Source organism: Chroicocephalus ridibundus, chromosome 5 (assembly GCF_963924245.1).
Source record: "Chroicocephalus ridibundus chromosome 5, bChrRid1.1, whole genome shotgun sequence".
NCBI lineage: Eukaryota > Metazoa > Chordata > Aves > Charadriiformes > Laridae > Chroicocephalus > Chroicocephalus ridibundus.
The window spans coordinates 20816716-20834941 of NC_086288.1; the positions used below are offsets into that span (position 1 = coordinate 20816716).

At 46.0% G+C, this 18226-nt stretch overlaps 1 protein-coding gene across 10 annotated transcripts in view; it reads left to right on the forward strand.

The window, feature by feature from the left end:
* SEC31A (SEC31 homolog A, COPII coat complex component) overlaps positions 1 to 18226 on the forward strand; it is a 45056-nt gene that overhangs the window by 15506 nt on the left and 11324 nt on the right. For 3 of the 10 annotated variants that reach the window (XM_063335126.1, XM_063335127.1, XM_063335128.1), the window contains exons 14-24: positions 1098 to 1148; positions 1975 to 2052; positions 4562 to 4637; positions 5320 to 5498; positions 7411 to 7537; positions 8545 to 8690; positions 10493 to 10666; positions 11232 to 11405; positions 14629 to 14721; positions 15389 to 15518; positions 16545 to 16901. In XM_063335126.1, the coding sequence (XP_063191196.1) occupies positions 1098 to 1148; positions 1975 to 2052; positions 4562 to 4637; positions 5320 to 5498; positions 7411 to 7537; positions 8545 to 8690; positions 10493 to 10666; positions 11232 to 11405; positions 14629 to 14721; positions 15389 to 15518; positions 16545 to 16901 (1585 nt within the window). The remainder of the gene's footprint in view (positions 1 to 1097; positions 1149 to 1974; positions 2053 to 4561; positions 4638 to 5319; positions 5499 to 7410; positions 7538 to 8544; positions 8691 to 10492; positions 10667 to 11231; positions 11406 to 14628; positions 14722 to 15388; positions 15519 to 16544; positions 16902 to 18226) is intronic. The other 7 variants (XM_063335130.1, XM_063335131.1, XM_063335133.1 and 4 more) reach the window with 5 other exon arrangements.

Genomic DNA, 18226 nt, shown 5'->3' on the forward strand with positions numbered 1-18226 from the left:
GAAATGCTGGGCCTACCGCATTATTTCAGTATTTGAGGAACAGATGTGGGGAGTTGCAAGGCCATGTTTTCAGGTAGCTGTTTCTCAACAAAGCATTCTATGTTGAAGTTGAATCCATGTTTTTTAGTGTTGAGAAGCAATACAGGACAGCTCGTCTGAAAATATGTGATACCCAGATGATAAACTTACTAAACCACAACTTGTTTTTCATGTTACTGGTAGGGTAAGGAAAGCAAAAAAGGGTCAGAGACTTCAGCTTCTTGGAATAAGCTGTTAAGAACATGGTGTTTTGGTTTTTGTCTTCTTAAAACGTGTGATTCTCATATGCCATTCAAGTCCTGGATTTATCCTTTCTATTGTAAACTAATGATTAAAAATGAAAGAGAAAACTACCTCTAGTAATTTGAGCTCAGCTTTTTGTGAAAACCAGCCTACAAGGGTAAAATAAAGCCTGCAATACTAAAAGCAATGCATAATGTTAGCAGCATTAGGGACCTCAGGCTCCCAGGTGCTGAACTAAAATACTTTCTGCATGTATTCTAAACTATACATTAAATTGGCATTTTTAAAGGCCCTGATTGAATCTGGAGTCATGATTTGCTTTGCAAAGCAAAAAAAAAAAGCCAGGCATTTTAACTCTTCCATACCTTGGAAGATACCTTCCATACCTAGCCCGCAGCCATATGCCGGCTGTGCTTGAAACCACAGCTCCCTGACAGGCTCCCTTCTCCGCAAGGATTGTCACTCCTTCATTTTCCCTAACCAGAGCAGACAGAGGGTTTTTTCCTGCGTGCTCTGATACTGTTTTTATTACTGTGGTTTCCAGTAGCTCTAGTGAGGTTTGAGGCCTTTGAGTTAACAATTGAAAGGTTAAAGGCATAGAGCAGCTATGCCTCTGATGCCATCAGAGCTTGGGGTGCCAAGAGACTTAGCAAGTAAATCCAGCGCCAGGCTGGGAAAGGAAATAGCTTTAGTATCATGTTAACTGTTCTGCAAGCAACATATTAGCTACATGTGCCAATTTTGCAGTCGGAGACATCAGTGAGAGGTCTGCCTCTCTAAAATAAAATGGGACTTAAATCTTGTTTGCTTTCTAGATTGCATCCACTCTGAATAAAGAGGGTCTTGCAGATGGTGACTTGGGAGAGGTAAGCAAACACATGTGTCCAACTCTCTGTTCAGTTTCATAATGCCGTGGTAAGTGCGAAGTAAGAATAATTTTTCTTTCTGCTTGGTAGCTGTCCCAAAGTAAGTCAGAAATAACCCAGCATATGACAAGTTCTTACATTCAGTAGGATGAAGGTACTTACTTAAAAAAAAAAAAAACCAAAACAACCAATGGCACTTTTTGCACTCCAGTGTTGTCCCCCCTGTTTTCCCAACGAAAGGCTCTCAGTCACAGGTTTTAGTTCAAGGTCTCAGTGATGTCCCTCCACCTTTCCTTTTTGCTGCTTGTGTTTTGCCCACTGTGATACCTTGTGCTGCCCGTGAGACGGGGCAGAGCCTTGCTGCCTGGCAGCTGGTTTCAAGAGCAGCACCTTCCCCAGGCTTTAAAAACAGGACTGTGAGTGTGGTCCATAACACTTCCCTGCAAGAGTGATAAATACAGTTCAGACGTTGCCCGTTGTAATTATGATAGCCTGAGTCTAAATGGGAGGATTGCATTGCTTCTGTGCTGTAGATATTCAGAATGTCATCTGTAGTTACTTAATGGGGAAGAAAAGTTTTACTGCATGATTTTAGGCAGTTAAGATGAAAATGGCACAAGGTACTGTGTAATAACAAAGAGCAAAGAAATGGAGTGTCTCTATCATGTTTGTCATACTCAAGCATATATTATCAATGCATTTCTGTGATTTGCAGTCTGGTTCTGGCTATTGGTGGTTGGAAAGTGGCTGCAGTGCAAAGTATTTCTTCCTGTTTCACTGGCTTTTTTTTTTTTTTTTTGTTAATGGCATCTTCTCTCTGCTGAAGGCTCCTGCAGAATCTGATGAATCTCTACCAAACGAGGGGGAAGAAGGCCGGGCTACAGAGGAGCAGCTCTCTAGAGAGGTATCTGTGGCCCTCTAGACTAAGCCTGTTGACCTCCTGTGTATTTACTTTGTTACTGTTAAGAGCGTTTTATTTTGTTGGGTTTTCCCAGTGCTGAGGACATATGGAAATACAAGAAGTTATTAGAATGAGTAAAATGTGGGATCTTGTTAAGTTGCTTGAGATTTTCTCATCAGCCTCAGACATCATGTGAATAGATTTTGGTGGCAATGAAGAACAAACACGTTTTGTAACAATCCAGCTGGCACCAGACTGAAGGACTTTATTTTGCCATAATTTTCACTGACGCTTCCCTAACACGTAATAAATGATATGCTGCTACAACTCTAATGCATTCCTTTCTCCCCCCCACCACCACTTTCCTCATTCCTTTCTTCCCTCCCTCTGGTTGATTATTGCCAAGCTGACAGCTTATTACTGCCCTGTTTCTAGGTACAACCCTGTGCAGAGATGCAGCTGTGGTAGTGGAGGAGAGCAGGAATATTCATCCTCTGCATTGGTCCCACTGATGTTACAGTGCCATCCATCTCCGTTGCACCTGAACAGCCAGTATCAGGGCTTTGGTAGCTAGCTGACTTCTGAACGCCTGTTGCAATGGTTCAGCCAGGTTTATCACAGGCAGTTTGTGCTGCACCGCAACTGCCCTTGGGATCCTACAGCTTTTGTTCGGTTTTGTCCATTTGAGCTGCATTGTTTTCAGCCCTGTGTTTCAAGTATGGGGACAGGTCTGTAATTAGAACTAAGGACCCAGCCTCTGCCATGTGAGGTTAATAGCACTGAAAATACTAGTATTGCTGCATGAACAGGCCAGCTTCATTCTCCCCCATTCCTTCAGTCTCCCTTTTAAGTTAGAATTTGAGCTGTTAGTCCAAAACTACCTATGCAGCCTGTGCTCAAACCTGTGCTTGGTGCCTGTCTGCAGTTGTCGGTGAAGATGAGAATGGTGGTTTATGGCTCACGCATGCTGGAGTGGTGCACTTGTTGACTCTATATAACAGCCTGTTAAGGACACCAAATCAGAGTGCTTTCTTTAGGTTAGGTTCTTGATTGCTTGTTAATTCATTAGGTGCTGTAGTGGCAGACGTAAGGATTTTGCTGTATGCAATCATGAAGATATTAGATGTCTCGTAACAAATGTCTCTTCTAGGAGAGAATTCACAGCCAAACATGACCTTAGCCTGTCAGCATGGGTGGTAGATATTTGTGAGATTGACCTGATGTTGCAGTTACATAAAGTAACTGGATGGGCACATTATTCCTGTGACAGTCACAGCACATTCTCAACTGATACCAAACGCACATCACACATTATCTGACAGCAAAACACGTTTTAGATGCTGCCTCCTTTCATAAGCCAAACATAAAGCCTGTTTCAGACTTACCTCCCCATCCCAAATGCGTGTTCTTGGTTGACTGTCTACTTGTTCTTCATCCTCTGAAGTACAATTTCACTGATCAGCATATAAGCCCGGTAGTCTCAGACTCTTGAACTCTCACTGCATGTACTAGCACACTGGCTTGTGATAGAGGAGGCAATCTGTGGGACAATTCCTGCATTCTTCGTAGGCTGTGTTTTGAAAATTGATGGTGGAGAAAGACTCCTCTCTTGATATCTTTTTTTTATTATTATTATTATTATTATTGAAAAGTTTTGTTTGAAATCCCAAAATCCAAGTACTTGCAGGAAATGCTGTGTAATTCTTGGGGGGAATTTTATAAAAAAGCAACTTCTGTCCGCTCAGGACTCCTGTACCGAGTGCAAAATGCTTAAGTCTGTGTGGACAACGTTGGCCTTGTGTTGAAAATTAAGCACGTGTTCATGTGTTTTGCATAATTAAACTAGGGTGTGTGCCTAGTGCAGAGTGTTTTGAGGATGAGCTGAAAGTCTAAGTGGAGCAAAGTGAAACCTAGGTAGCATTACAGAGGCTGTTCTTGGTAGGGGTTGAAGGTAAAAGAGGAGGGAAGGGAGAGGGTTTCTGATTTTGTGGTTGTGGCTGTTTTGCTTTAAGGAGGTTTTGTGTATATGGGCACAGGTGCACGTATGCAAGTCAGTACCCAGGATCCAGCTGTCCAGTTGCTGGTACTTGTGATCTCTAGGTACACACATTTGTTGTTTGCATAAGCCTTCCCTTGTGATGAGAAATCTGGGGCTTCCAGTGCCTTTTTCCCTTTGGTATCCATTTTAAAAAATGGTCTACTCTGATCTCTCAGAACAATGATTTTATAATGGTGTGTTTACATGCAGTGGAGGTCCTTTGATAAGCCCAGGCTTTTCTCAGTTTGCTTAGGAGTTGACTTTGTGCAGGCACCAGGGCAAGTTGATTATCCTGTGCTGAAGCAGCGTTCTAACAAATGACAGGCATACTTTTCCTTCTAAGTCAATGATCTCTTGGGTGAGTGGTAGTCTGAAGGTCTGTCTTTAACGGCAAGAGCCGTGTTTTTTTAAAATGGGTGTGTATATTCCAGGTGCTTGCATAATCTCAAAAATTATGCTTTTCCTTTCTCTTAGAGGGTGAAGGACCATAAACAAGAAACTGAAGATTTGGGATCTGCAAAGACGACATTTAACATCTCTGTTAGTGGAGGTAAAAAAAACCTAAACCCTTGATATTGATTTCATTGTATATTCTGATATTTATAAATACTGATGTTGATACTGGTGTTCCAGTGAGAAGGCAATTTCTGCACAGATTGTGAAGGACTATCATGACTTGCCTCTAACTCATTCATTTCACAGCAGTTCCAAGACACTTGAAAATACAGCTTCTTTAGGGAAGGGAAGGAAGTATACAGCACTCATACCCCCATCACTGAGATGCAGCTACTCCGGATGATTTCTGATATAAAAGAACACATACTTGATCAGGCATGGAGTGCTAACATTGCTGTTTGTACAGAAACTCCCAGGGGATCTTGAATAACACAGAAGCCATTGCCTCCTGTCTAGGTTTGACTTTGTTTCTGGCACTGTATGCAGAGTAGTTGTTTCAGAGGTCCTTTGGACCTTTAGCATCTTGCTAGCATTTGCTAGCATCTTTCTCTGCAGCAAGGTAAGTGATACTTAAAGTGCCCTGCCTGATGTGACTGTGGCCATAGTGTGTTTCAGACTGGAGATGAACTTGAGCATCGCTGTAAGCACCTGCCTGGAGCAGGCTGGTTTGCAGAGAGCTTTGTGCAGTGTTGTACAGTTGGACAGAATTGCTTGCTGTTGCATATTTAAGTGACTTTTGTGCCATCATTTGAAAACACACTCCTCTCTTTTTGCAGATGTGGACGGTTTGATTACCCAGGCTTTGCTGACGGGTAACTTTGAGAGCGCAGTAGATCTTTGCTTGCACGATAACCGGATGGCTGACGCCATTATCTTGGCCATCGCAGGCGGACAAGAGCTGCTTTCTAGGACACAGGAAAAGTACTTTGCTAAGATGCAGAGCAAAATTACCAGGGTATGTTTTTTCAGCTAAGAAACAAGATGCATATAGGCCTTTGGCAACTCCCTTTTTCACCTTTAAAGTTTTCTTGCTATTTCATAGGTTTATTTATGTGAGAAGCTAATAACTGTTCAAGTCATCCACAAGTTCTCAGAGCAGAAGGATTTCTGTTCATTTTTTAATGCATTGATAAGGAGGGAAGAGGCACATTATCTGGATATCAATACATAAAAAGAGTATTCTTTGTCTTGTCTGCAGTGTCTGAGTTGCATATACACTGGTAGATTCTCAGTGATAAAGATAAATATCTTAAGCAGCGTGCATTTCAGTCTGTTATCTTGTCGTGTTTTTCAACAGTTGTACGTGACCCACGGTCAGTCCCAGCAGCGTTATGTTGATTTCTGCATGTGATCAGTCTTAACAGATTTTTGCCTATGCTTCGTTTCACTGTGTGCACAGAAGACAACTAAATGTGCCCAGGGTAGATCAGTCACCCTTTGTCTAGGAGACAGTGTGTTATGGCCAGCTGGTTTTTATTCTTTTTAGTTTTTTGCAATGCCAGGGATTACTGGTGCTGCTCGTTCAAATCTTTCTTCTTTACTACTGACATGAGGAAGTGGCAACAGGAGAAGTGGCCTTAAAAGAGCACAGGACAATTGGTTTGGCAAGGATCACCACTTTTAGAGGAGGGAACAAAGTTGCTCATGGTCACTTTTTAGCTGTCCATTGTAAAAGAACGCTGTTTTATACAGCCGCAGGAGGCAGCCTATGAAATGGGCATGTGCTTAAATGCTGTCCTGGGGTAGCGCTGAAGGCCACAAAGCACAGTCACTTTGGGGAGTTAGAGCATGCAGCACCACAGGTTAGGGTTTGTAAGTGAGATTTTGCTGGTCGTTGCCTGCGATCCAGTTTGAGATAGGAACAATTTGCATTTCTACTAGTGAACAACTGAAAAGAGAAAAACAATCTCAAGTATTAAGACTGCGGGATTTCTTCCCCCGCCCCCAGCTCCTTTCCTGTCTCTGGCCTAATCAGTGGAAGGAGAATGTTGTAGTGCGTGAGAAATTTCTTCACTGTAGTTCATCCTTTGGGAAAAGGTATTTTTATGGAGAACTGACCAGTTATCTGTGCCTGTGCTAACAAGTGAGTGTTGACCTTGTAGTTAGGACCTTGCATTTCAGGTTCAGGTGTGTTTTTTTCTTTTCTCGTCCCAAACTGCACACTTACTGGTTATTCAGCTGTTTCTAAGCTTGAAGTCTTGGCATTACAAGGGCTCTGTTCGCTAAATAGCAGCACAGCTGCCAAGTCTGTCTTTTGTCTGAAGCAAAATAACCAGAGGCAGAGTTTGAGATGGAAGAAACTGGAATTTTGTTCTGAGGGCTTGGGGACAGGCAGCCCGTGTGCGTGGGTGCAGGGTAGGGATACTGCAGCCAGCTCACGTTGATACTGGTGCCAGCTTCTTCCTTCAGGCAGCCTTATCAACTGTCCCTCACTGGTCAGCCTGAGGCCAAGAGCTTGAAGCCGATAAGAAACAGCTTCACAAACAAAATTCATACCCCTTGCTAGGCATTGTGTAGAAGATTTGTAGCTAAATACTTAGTTTGTTATCATTGTCTGCAAAAACAGTGCTGAAAACTATCTGCAGCAATCCCAGCTCGTGCAGATACGTGCATTCTTTTCTTGCACATTTTGTAGCAAGAATAATTGATCAGTCTGTGTTATCTAAGCTTGTTTTGTGATTTTCACTGAACTCCTTTTGAAGTAAAATGTGCTCCTGTGCAGCTGTTGAATTGCAGTGCAGTATCTGCTGTGACCCTGGATACAGTGGGGATGAGTACACTTGAATAGATACAAATTATACTGTATCCCAAAAAATAACGGAAATCCTACCAAGATCTTAACTGTAGTCTCTCTCCTTCTGGTTTAGCTCATCACTGCAGTGGTAACGAAGAACTGGAAAGAGATTGTGCAGTCTTGTGATCTGCAGAATTGGAGAGAGGCTTTGGCTGCTGTGCTCACTTACGCCAGGCCAGATGAATTTGCGGCCCTTTGTGGTAAGGACACTTTACAGACTGGATGTCATTTATTCCGCTTACAGCAAAACTACACTTTGCCATGACTGTTTTCCTTCCAATAGATTACTGTAATGCCTCACTAGTTTCTTTGATGGATTATATGGTTCTTCAGTTCTGTGTCAGAGGAGGAGAGGAACCTCTGGGGTTCTGTGCATTCCCAGTAGGTTCCCTGATTTTTCTGGGCGCAGAACCCACATCTTTGTGTCATGGTGTCACCTGTGTAGTGCACAGCTGCTGGTCTCTTACTGTTTTCAAATGGGTGATGTTGATGTGACAGGTGTCTCAGCCAAGGGACCAGTGTCTTGGAGTGTTTGTGTATGGGACACAAGTGGAAACGTTTCAGAGAAGCGCTTTCACTCTTCTTTCCTAATTTTGACTTCTTGGAAGGAGTCCTCTTTCACAGGCAGTGAGCATGCCTGCCCTCATGTATGCTGCACAGCAGACAGCTGTCTGGGTTTAACCCCTAAGGAAGTTGTATCACCAATAGCTGTGTGCCTGACACCCCTGTGCCCCTCAGATGCCAGCCACGATGTCTAGGGAGCTGTATGACCCACTTCAGCACATGTTGGCCCAGAGCAGCATCACGACTTTGTTGCTCACAGTTCCTTGGCTGGGTGCATGCTTGGGTCGCACTCCTGAAATGAGGGACTGCAAAAAGTGGGTGGTGGAGGGGAGAATCCAACCCTGGCCTCTTGTCCTTTGTCATGTCGGCAGATGGTCTGTGCCCTGTGATGTGTCTGAGATCTGCAGGCATTTGACAAGTCCTTGCTGCCATGATATTAACTGCTTCTGAAGTGCCCTGGGATCCCGTGAGATAATCTGTGCTGGACACCGGAAAATGCCTTTACTGATGGAGCCCAGAGGCAATATCTCTTCTCGCTGTGCTGAGCAGAGACACAACAGACGTTGCAGGCTTCCACATCCTCAGCAGGGACAGAGGGATCACCGAAGTGATTCACCAGCATCTTTGTTCATGTTTTTCCTAGATCTCCTGGGTAACAGGCTGGAGAGCGAGGGGGACAGCCTTCTGCAGACACAGGCTTGTCTCTGTTACATTTGTGCTGGCAATGTGGAAAAACTCGTTGCTTGTTGGACCAAAGCTCAGGATGGAAACAACCCCTTGTCCCTTCAGGTTGGTAATTCTGTTAAGAAAAATGTTGGAAGTAGCACACTGCAGTCATTTGGTGCTTAAATCAAATGATCTAGTGTAGCGCTTTGATGCTGTCTGATAGCTGCATGTATCTCAAGATGCAAGCCTTTTCCCTCTGGAATGGGTGGCTTTTGTAGAAATAACATGTAAATAGGATATTGGAAAATGTGAAGCACAGTGGCCCTCGTGTCTGCTCTGTTCTTTGGGTAGTCGCATTAATACACTTCTTGTGTAAAAAGGTAGTTGTAGGGATTAGAGTGTTTTGGTAAAGAAGGGTCTTCGAGTGCTTGCATCTTTTGCAGTAGGGTGAATACTTGGGACGTTTTTGGTTTTGGAAGAGATGGCTTAGATGTTCAAGGGAAGAAATTTAATAAATTAGAGTTAAATCTGGAAAGAAAACTGTAGGATGGTTCTCACGAGAGTTTTCTCTCGGGGGTTGCATATACAGGGTTTGGTTTCCAGCAGTGAAATATATGGCATATAGCAAATATTTTGAGGTAATAGAATTGATGACAGTGAAATGAAGCAATTATGAAATAATTTATTTTATAATATAATCTTAGTTTCTTCCATCTGTTCAGGGCCTTTGAAGGACCAATTTTAGAAAGAACTTGAATGTTACGTGGCAGTGCTGTGAGTCTCAGTTTAGTTAATTGAAGGAACTGGAGTATATCGGAGTTTTGCTTTGCATTATTAACTTTCCAGTTCTGAATTATCAAAATGACTCTCCAGTGTCTTGATTGTGAGGGCTTTGTTTACAGATTTACCTTCGGGTTGAATGTGCATTTTCATTGCATTGCTTTGCTCTCTTGGAGACTAAAATTGGGAATTATTGTTGGGGTAATAATTAGTCTGCTTGTTTACTATGACGGGGAATTACTGAAACTCTTAGAAGCTCTCGGTTGTCTTTTTTTTTTAATTGCCTTTTTTGAAGTGCTGATTTGTTGGGAAAAACAAAAATCTATTATTGAACAGTCAGTAAACAGTCCTTATTAGTGATATATGGTTGAAATCCTGCGTGGTACGTTCTCATTAAATCTATTACAAGATTTTCAAAGAGGATTGCAAGTTAATATTGTCAAATTGAGTATTTGTAGTACCTTCCAATATAATACAGTAAGAGTAAGAAACACATGAGAAAACTGACCAGAAAACGTTCCTGTAAGTTATCACTAGGAGGAAACCCAAGCAAGACCAGCTCTGGTGTTTGGAGATGTGCAAGGAAGGCAAGATATGGAGTATTCCTGGTGAATATCAGGAAAACTGTCTTTGCAGTAACAACCAGAAAACCATGGACAACTCTTCCAAAGGAGTTGTTAGATCCTTTTGGTTAAAATGGTTAAGAAGTGACTTACTAAAATGCTGCAAACAATTGTGGGGCACCCCAGCACTAATATTGGTGATAGGCATGATGTTTTCCGTTCACTCTCATGGCTCTTGCCAGATACTTTTATGAAAGCATACTCTCTTGGTGGACATGCTCAGTGCTGATAGGGCTCTGAAATCCTGTTTAATAAAAGCTGAACTCTCCCCAATGCACTGCTGGCTTTGCTGTTAGAAGCTACTTGGTGCGCAATTGCCGGTTGCTGTTTCATTGTCTCACGTGCTAGAAAAGTTGTACCTTTGGTGCAGCGGTCCAGGAAACCTGCACTTGCCTTGGGCTTTTCGTCGGGTGAGAGTGGTTCTGCAGAGCTGCCTTGAGGAACAGCCCTTTGTAGCAGTCACTAGCCAGGGCCTACTTCACCCTGTTCTCATTTGTGGCTGTTTTTTTACTGATCTTCCAGGATTTAATAGAGAAAGTCGTAATCCTGCGCAAAGCTGTGCAGCTCACCCAGGCTGTGGACCCTAATGCTGTGGGGGCTCTTTTGGCTGAGAAGATGAGCCAGTATGCCAACCTCCTGGCCGCCCAGGGCAGCATTGCTGCAGCTTTGACCTTCCTCCCGGCAAACACCAACCAGGTACGGGGCCTTCAGGTTTTTTACTCCCTTGTCTCTGTGAGAAGAGCTGTACTTTAAGCAAAGGTCTCTGCGTGGTGCAGTTAACCAGCAGGACTGCCATTTGAAATGCACCTCAGGATGTGATAGTCAGGCTGTTTCCCCAGCACTGGCCTTGCTGAGCTTGCCAGAAGTACACAGCCTTGTCCTTTTCTCCATTTCACACAGTTGTCCTTGCAGCCAGCGGCTGCCAAAGGGGCAACTGTCCCTCCTGCAAGCCAGTCACAGTGAAACATGTACCTTTATACTTGGTTGGTTGTTTTCTTGTGATTTCTCATCCTTCCATCAACTGGTATTTGTAGACAGGCTGGCTTGGGAATGGTGCAGCCCAAGATGGGAGGCATGCATGCGTTAAGGCAGTTCCATTGACCCCACGTCTCATGCAAAAAAGACTTACTCCAATCAAATAAAGGAGAGCAGGCTTCTGAGAGAGCACTCATCAGTGTGTGGCCAGTCAGCCTCTGGGTGTGATGCATTGGGTGACAGGCAGTGCAGCTAACCTTCCTTTGCTGTCCTTTTCTGATTGCAGCCAAACATCGTGCTGTTACGGGACAGGCTTTGCAGAGCCCAAGGGGAGCTCCCAGTGGGGCAGGAGGCCTTCAAGGCACCGTATGAGAGACAGCCCATGCCCAAAGGACGAGCTGGCCCTGTGGCTGGACAGATGCAAGGGCACCCGGCTCCAGCCCAGCAGTATTACCAACAGGTAAATGGTTTTGGCAGTCAGGGAGGGACATGGTGCTTGACATCTGGAGGGTGATAGGTAGAGGATTTTTTTTTCCTTTCTCTTGATCTGAGCTGGGGCTTTATGACATACCTCTACCAAGACTCTCGTCGTAGAAGTCATTGATGCTGCTTTTCAGTCAGTACAGATGCCTCCTTTACTCCTTGTCTGGAAACATCTGTTAAACACTTCGTCAAATAGCCCGCTTCTGAAGAGTAGATATATTCCCCCTTAGAAAATGTGCTTCGGTGCCAAGAATGACCGTGTGGGAGAGCACTGCAGGATTTTTCTGTGTGCCCCTGATGTTGTCCCATCCCAGCAGGCCTTGGGGCTTGCTCATGCTGCTCACCAGCCTCATCTGGGGCTGATTATCTCCCCCTACTCCCAGCTCTGATGTTGGCTGCAGAAGTTGCTGAGCAGTGGCAATAGCAAACCGAGGGCATGTTTCTGCAGTTGTGGGTACAGCCCACTATGAAAACACCTTCCCGGCCAGGCGTAAGGGGGCATAGGCAGCATGGGTAGGGGGTGAGAGAGGCCTGGGCTGAGAGTGAGCTGTGCAAGAAGAAAGACACGGTGAGTATGGGACTAACACGGGAGCTGGTGACTGTGCAGGGAGGAAGAAGAGAAATGTGGGAGGCAGATGCCCTGGTTTTATCTCTAGCCTGAGGATGACACTGACTGCATCAGACTGTTTGCCACCACTGGAGTGCGGTGCAGTGGGCAGCCCTGGCTGTGTGCATGCTTAAAGAGCCTTGCCAAGTCCCTAATCCACACAGCACTGCTCTGGCTCATCTGGCCCTGCTCCGCACAGGGGCTCTGGGTGAGCTTTTCTGAGAGTGGGTCTGTGTTAGTGCTGTGGGTGTTCTCCTTACACAGAGGAGGTTGGCACAGGCAGAGGCATGTCTCTCAGTGCTGCCCTTCAAGCATGACCGGACAGAAAAATGGGGGCAGGAAGGAAGAAGGGCTGAAAACTGGGGGGGAGCTGGGCTTTGTTCTCTCCTTCTTGATGGCAACAATTGTGCATGCCTTCACCATCTCTCCAGGGTGTTAACAAGGTAGATTTCAGAAGGGACACAGCCTTCATCCTGTTTGTACAAGATTACCTTGCTAACGCCATTGTATATGATTTTAAATGCATCATTGCCACTAATTAACTCTACTATTCTTTCCTGTGTCTTTGACCTTCCTTCTTGTAACCAATGAATTGCGTTGAGAAGCAATGCTGCGTTATTTCCCGTTTGGCTGTGGAAAATAGCAGCGCTCCTTTAGATGGCGCAATCTTAGCAATGCTTTTTAAACCAGAGTTCCCTCTTATGGTTTCAGGAATGCCTCAAGCTATTATTTAAGTGAGCCCTGCTCATTAATAAAAGGCTGGGTGTCCCACAACCCCACAAGCACACTGCGAATGAGTTACCCCCTGTGTTCTTGGCTTTCCAGGGAGCTCAGGCTCAGTAGGAAGGGCTTGAAGGGGACAGGTGGCATGTCAGAAAGGTGCCCAACGGTATGCTGACGAACCAGAATGGAAAGAAATTGCATACTTGAGTCTTAGGATACTTGTTTTGTTGGACTTCCTGACTTCCTGATAAGAAAGTGTGTACATAGGTGCTGTGGTTTAACCCCAGACAGCAACTAAGCACCACGAAGCTGCCCACTCACAATCCCCGCCCCCGGTGGGACAGGGGAGAGAATCACAAGAGTAAATGTGAGAAAACTCATGGGCTGAGATAAAGACAGTTTAATTGGTAAAGCAAAAGCTGTGCACACAAGCAAAGCAAAACAAGAATTTCATTCACTGTTTCCCATCAGCGGGCAGGTGTTCAGCCATCTCCAGGAAAGCAGGGCTCCATCATGTGTAATAGTTACTTGGGAAGACAAAACACCATCACTCCTAACATCTACTTCCTTCTTCCTCCAGCTTTCTATACTGAGCATGATGTCATATGGCACAGAATATTCCTTTGGTCAGTTGGGGTCAGCTGTCCTGGCTGTGTCTCCACCCAACTTCTTGTGCACTCCTGGCCTACTCGCTGGTGGGGCCTTGTGAAGAACAGAAAAGCCCTTGACTGCTTAGCAACAATAAGAAACACCAGTGTGCTATCAACACCATTTTCATTCCAAATCCAAAACATAGCGCTACACCAGCTGCTAGTAAGAAAGTCAACTCTGTCCCATTTGAAACCATTACAACAGGGCTTCTTCAAGCCTATTTGCTGTCCCAAATAGGAACATGTACTGAAAACTTGGTTTCCTGTCAGCATAGGTTTTTGAACCCTCTTTTTCATCTGAAAAAAAAAACAACAGATGAACAGGGGATGGAGAAGTCTTTTAGATGACTCCAGTGGTGAGTTATGCAGAGGTTAACATGGGTTGTTGTACAGCTGACTGCACCATTAGCCCAGCGCTGCACAGAGTTAGAGACCAATAGACTTGACTGAAGCCAGCTGAGACAGCCAGAACTTCAGGGCTGCAGCTTTCCCTCTGCCTGTGCTCGTGTGTGGTGCGGGGCTCCTGACTCTGCCTGTGCATCCCACTCCTGGGCAGCACACCCTCTCCTTGCTCAGGGATGTCGCAGGCATAGGAGGTTCTTGGTTTCTGTGCCATCAGAAAGGTAGTAGTGGTTGTGTGAAACTGAAGGACTTTGGAGTGGCAAAGAAGGAAGATAAAGGAAAGTAACTGTGGAAGACTGGCTGGGAAGCAATTAGAATTAAGATGTACGTTTGTGCATGTGCAAGAGCTGAATATCAGATTTTAACCTTTTTTAATTCCTCTTAAGCTCGATTTAAACGGACTGCTTTTGTGTGAGGCAGTGTGTTTGAATTTAACATGGAACTTGGGACTTCCAGCTGTGGTTAGTGATGCTCAATGTCATGCAATAGGCTGGGGGGAGCTTCTGCAATAGGAAAATGTGATGAAAGAGGCAGACCTGGCTCACTGGCACGTGTAACACTGCACTTGCGCCACCGTCCGTTGTAGCTGCGTCTCTGCTGTGCTTCATCTTCACTCTGCAATTCACTTCAGCTCCAGTGCACAGTGATTTTGTCTATCTTGAATGCACTTTTCCTTCTTCCTCCGAGATTTATGGCTGTGTTAAAAGTGCCAGCATGCAAACGTTTTGTGTTCACTTCTTTGCATCTCGTTTTGTGAAACCCTTTAGACTTTTTTATTGTTTTGTTTTCCATGATTGGTATTTCTTTGTTCGATTCAGGTTAGAATTGCCCCTACTGTCACTACCTGGAGTAACAAAACTCCTACTGCCCTTCCCAGTCATCCTCCTGCAGGCTGTCCCTCTGACACACAGGTATAACCTTCATTATTCCTATCTGAGCCCCTGCTCCACCCCAGTATGTGCCCTGGTATAGTCTGTGTGCTCGACACAGCCTGGTATGGATAGGCGGAAGGAGCAGCTTCCACATGTGCTCTGGTTTTGCTCCTCTGTGTCTCATGTTACTTTTTTTTTTTTTACCAATGCTCAGATGAGTGGCTCTGGAAAGCCTTGAGTTGGGAGCTCAAGAGCCTGGGAACCCGAGCCCCCTCCCCCAGCCCTTGCTTCCCACTGGAATATTTAAAGTGTGATGATACTTTTTCCTTTCCCTCTTTCCCATGGAAATTAGAAGCTTCAGAGTTAACACGTTGTTTAGTTGAAAGCTGTGGATGGCAAGGTGCTCTTGGACTGCCTGAATAACAGGCAGTGCTGGCAAGGACCTCTTCCTTGTGCGGGAAGGTATGTGCTGCTGCTGAAGTTGCTGCACATATACAGGCTGTGCGTTTGGTGTTACGCTGGGCACCCTAAGGCACTGGGGTGGCTGGAGACATTTGTCCCTGTGCTGGTGGCTCTTCCAGGGAATGTGGTTTCAGGCCTTGAACTGTGAACTGATCATTTTGTTACAGTTCTACTTCAGCACTGCATTACCGTTGGTGACTAAATCCTATCTCCCCCTACCCTTTTTCCTGCAATCTTTTTACAGGGAGACAACCCACCTCCTCCAGGGTTTATCATGCCAGGTGCTGTTAACCCCAACATGCCACCGCAGCAAGCCACACCTCCCAATTACAGCATGTACTCACAAGCAGGGACCCGGCCAACGTACCCGCAGAGTGAGTAGCAGCAGCTCCCTTCTCCCTCCGACCTGGGTGGGCTAGCCAAGTGATGAGGCCACATTTACTTGGGGATAGCCAGTCCCCTCCTTGGTGTTGGGAGAGTTCAGACCAAGGCAGTCTCACATTTCTTGGGGGGTGGAAGAAAAACTCCTGAGATGACATATGAGGATTGCCATTTCTTGGTGGGGTCCAGACATCAGGCACTCTCTGTCAGACACTGTTTCCTCTGCTGAGAAGGTGTCTGCCACAGCTCCTAAACTCATTCCTCAGCTGGCCCTTCCCAAGGGGTCAGAAACCCTCCAGTGTGATTCCTGGAGAAGTGGCACGGGCCTGGCAAAGAGGGACCCAACTCATCTGTGTGCAGCTGGGCCATCCAGTTCTCATTGGGACTCCATGAAGATGGGAAAGGGGATGAGGAGACAAGGGCAGTAGTAGAGGTGAGTGAGGAGGGAGGGGGGCAGAGCACTGATACACTCAAAGCAAGGGACTGAAAGTACAGGCACTAGGGAGGAAAATATGGGCATAGATGGTCAGAGAAGAGGCAGTGAAGTTAAGCTGCAGAGCCTGTAGTGAAAGGCTGTGAGCTTGCATTCACTTCCAGAGACTGCTGTTCACTTCCTTGGCCAAGACTTTCCCTTTTTGCAAACCTGGGACAGGGTTTTCCCTTCCCTGAGAGGCACCGTGAGGATTGCAGTGGTCCGGAAAACAGCCACAGCAACGTCCGTATGCTGCGGCCCCACCGCAGGTGTCATGGTGGCTCTGGGCAGGAGAGGCTGGGGAACAATGGGAGCTCTTACAGCCAAGGTGGTCCTTTCTCTGGCTCCGCGCTCCCAATGGCGGGCTGAGATGTGAAGCAGTCCTGCAGGTGCAGGCAGAGTTGTGGGAGCCAGGAGTTGGCTGGGCAGGTAAGTAGTTTGAGGGGGAAGGGGCAGGAAGAGAGGAGGTGGAGAAGGAAGCGGAGGCAGATGAAACCTGCTCCTCTGTTATGAACTCACTGACGATGTTTTTTCTCCCTGTTTGTAGCATATCAGGCCACACAGCAGTACTCTTGTGGAACAGGGGGACCAGCTCTCTATCAGCCTCAGCAGCCTATCGCTGTCCCTGCTTCAGCCTCCTACCCGACCCCTGCCCCTAACACCACCCCTCCCTACCTGCCCTCTGCCCCTGCCCATTCCATGCCCTCCCCACTGTACCCTGGGCAGCCTCAACCCTCCCCAACAAGCCTGAATCCTGTCTCTTCCTTCCCTCTTCCTCCTTCTGGCACATCTTTTCAGCATGGCAGGCCAGGACCTCCAGCAACTTCTGTGGCTTATGCATTACCTACTGGACCAACAGGTACTCTGCCTGCAACCAGTGACCTTCCTGCATCCCAGAGAACAGGTCTGCGCTTGGACGGGGGGGCAGGCAGGGAGGGGGAGGGTTTTGCTTTATTACTCACTCCGTTAAATGTGCACCTTTTCCTTGAGAATGCTCTGTACAAAGTTTGCTTGTGCTTAGAGGTCAATTCAAAGCATTTCTAAAACACATCATCTTCCCTGTGCATCTGGCAGTGATACAGCTATGGTGCTGCAGTGAGCACTTGCTGAGCAGTGTGAGCAGTCTCTTTTGCAAGTCAGACCTTGCCACAAACTCGGCTTTTGTCTTGCCCCAGACAGGGTGTTCTACAGCATTGACCTGTTATGAGGCTGTCGTATACTGTGGATGTATGGTGGCTCAGTTTTAACCTTGTGAGGCTGGCGTCAGAACCTGATAGGTAACTGGAGAGCAAAATACAAAAATGAGCAAGTTTTCTTAATTGCTGCAGAGAAGACGATCCCAGTTCTCCTCATGGAACAATTTTGCAAATGTAATTTTTCTCAGTGTGCCTGGTTTGTGTGCAGCATTTCAAGCCCCAGATTGGCAGCATACTCAAACAGCTTTTACTGTGGCTCACTTCCATTATTTTTTTCCTAACCACTTAATGTGGTGGGATTTACTGTAGCTGTGAATGCCTTAAAAGAGAATCAGAAGTGATTTAGAAATGCTTTTACGTGTCTCTTTCCTGAATGTTAATAAAAAGCATGTGTGTGTGGCTGACACATAAAAGCATGTTTGAGCATGCATGGTGAGAGAGCACGCACTGAGGTGGGGCGCAGTGTCTCCCTGTGACTGCCTGGATGTAACTGTTTGCTGTGGGACAGTGACCTCGCTTGTGATAACAAAGCTGTCTCTTCACTTAGCAGCCTGTGAAACAACAGCTTTGCATACGTCAGACTGTGCAGGAAGTACGAGCGGTCCTTTTCTAAACCTGGCCATAAACATACTTCACATCCAGGTGGTCTGGCTGGAGAGTCAAGGACCAGATCTCAGAAGTTGGGAGCAGAGGGAACGTTAGGCAGAATTTGAGGGATGTTCCAGGGATCCTGACTCTGCTGACAGACCCTAAGGACCCCACTGTGACTCTTAAGAGAGTTAGGGATGATGTGGTGCAGAAAAGGCATATTGCTTATGAGTAGATACTCCTGGCGTCTGTGAGGCTGGGAGCCCACACCTCTGGCATTGCCTTCACACGCACACACACACTCACACTCGTGTTTTGGGGAGAAATGGTCTTTTGCTCTATCAAATAATAGAGAGGACTGATGTAGGGCAGCTGCTAGGGCTACAAGGGGAGAAGAGGCCTTTTCCCTCTGTCCTGCAGCCAGATTCAGTGTCCTCTCTGTTCT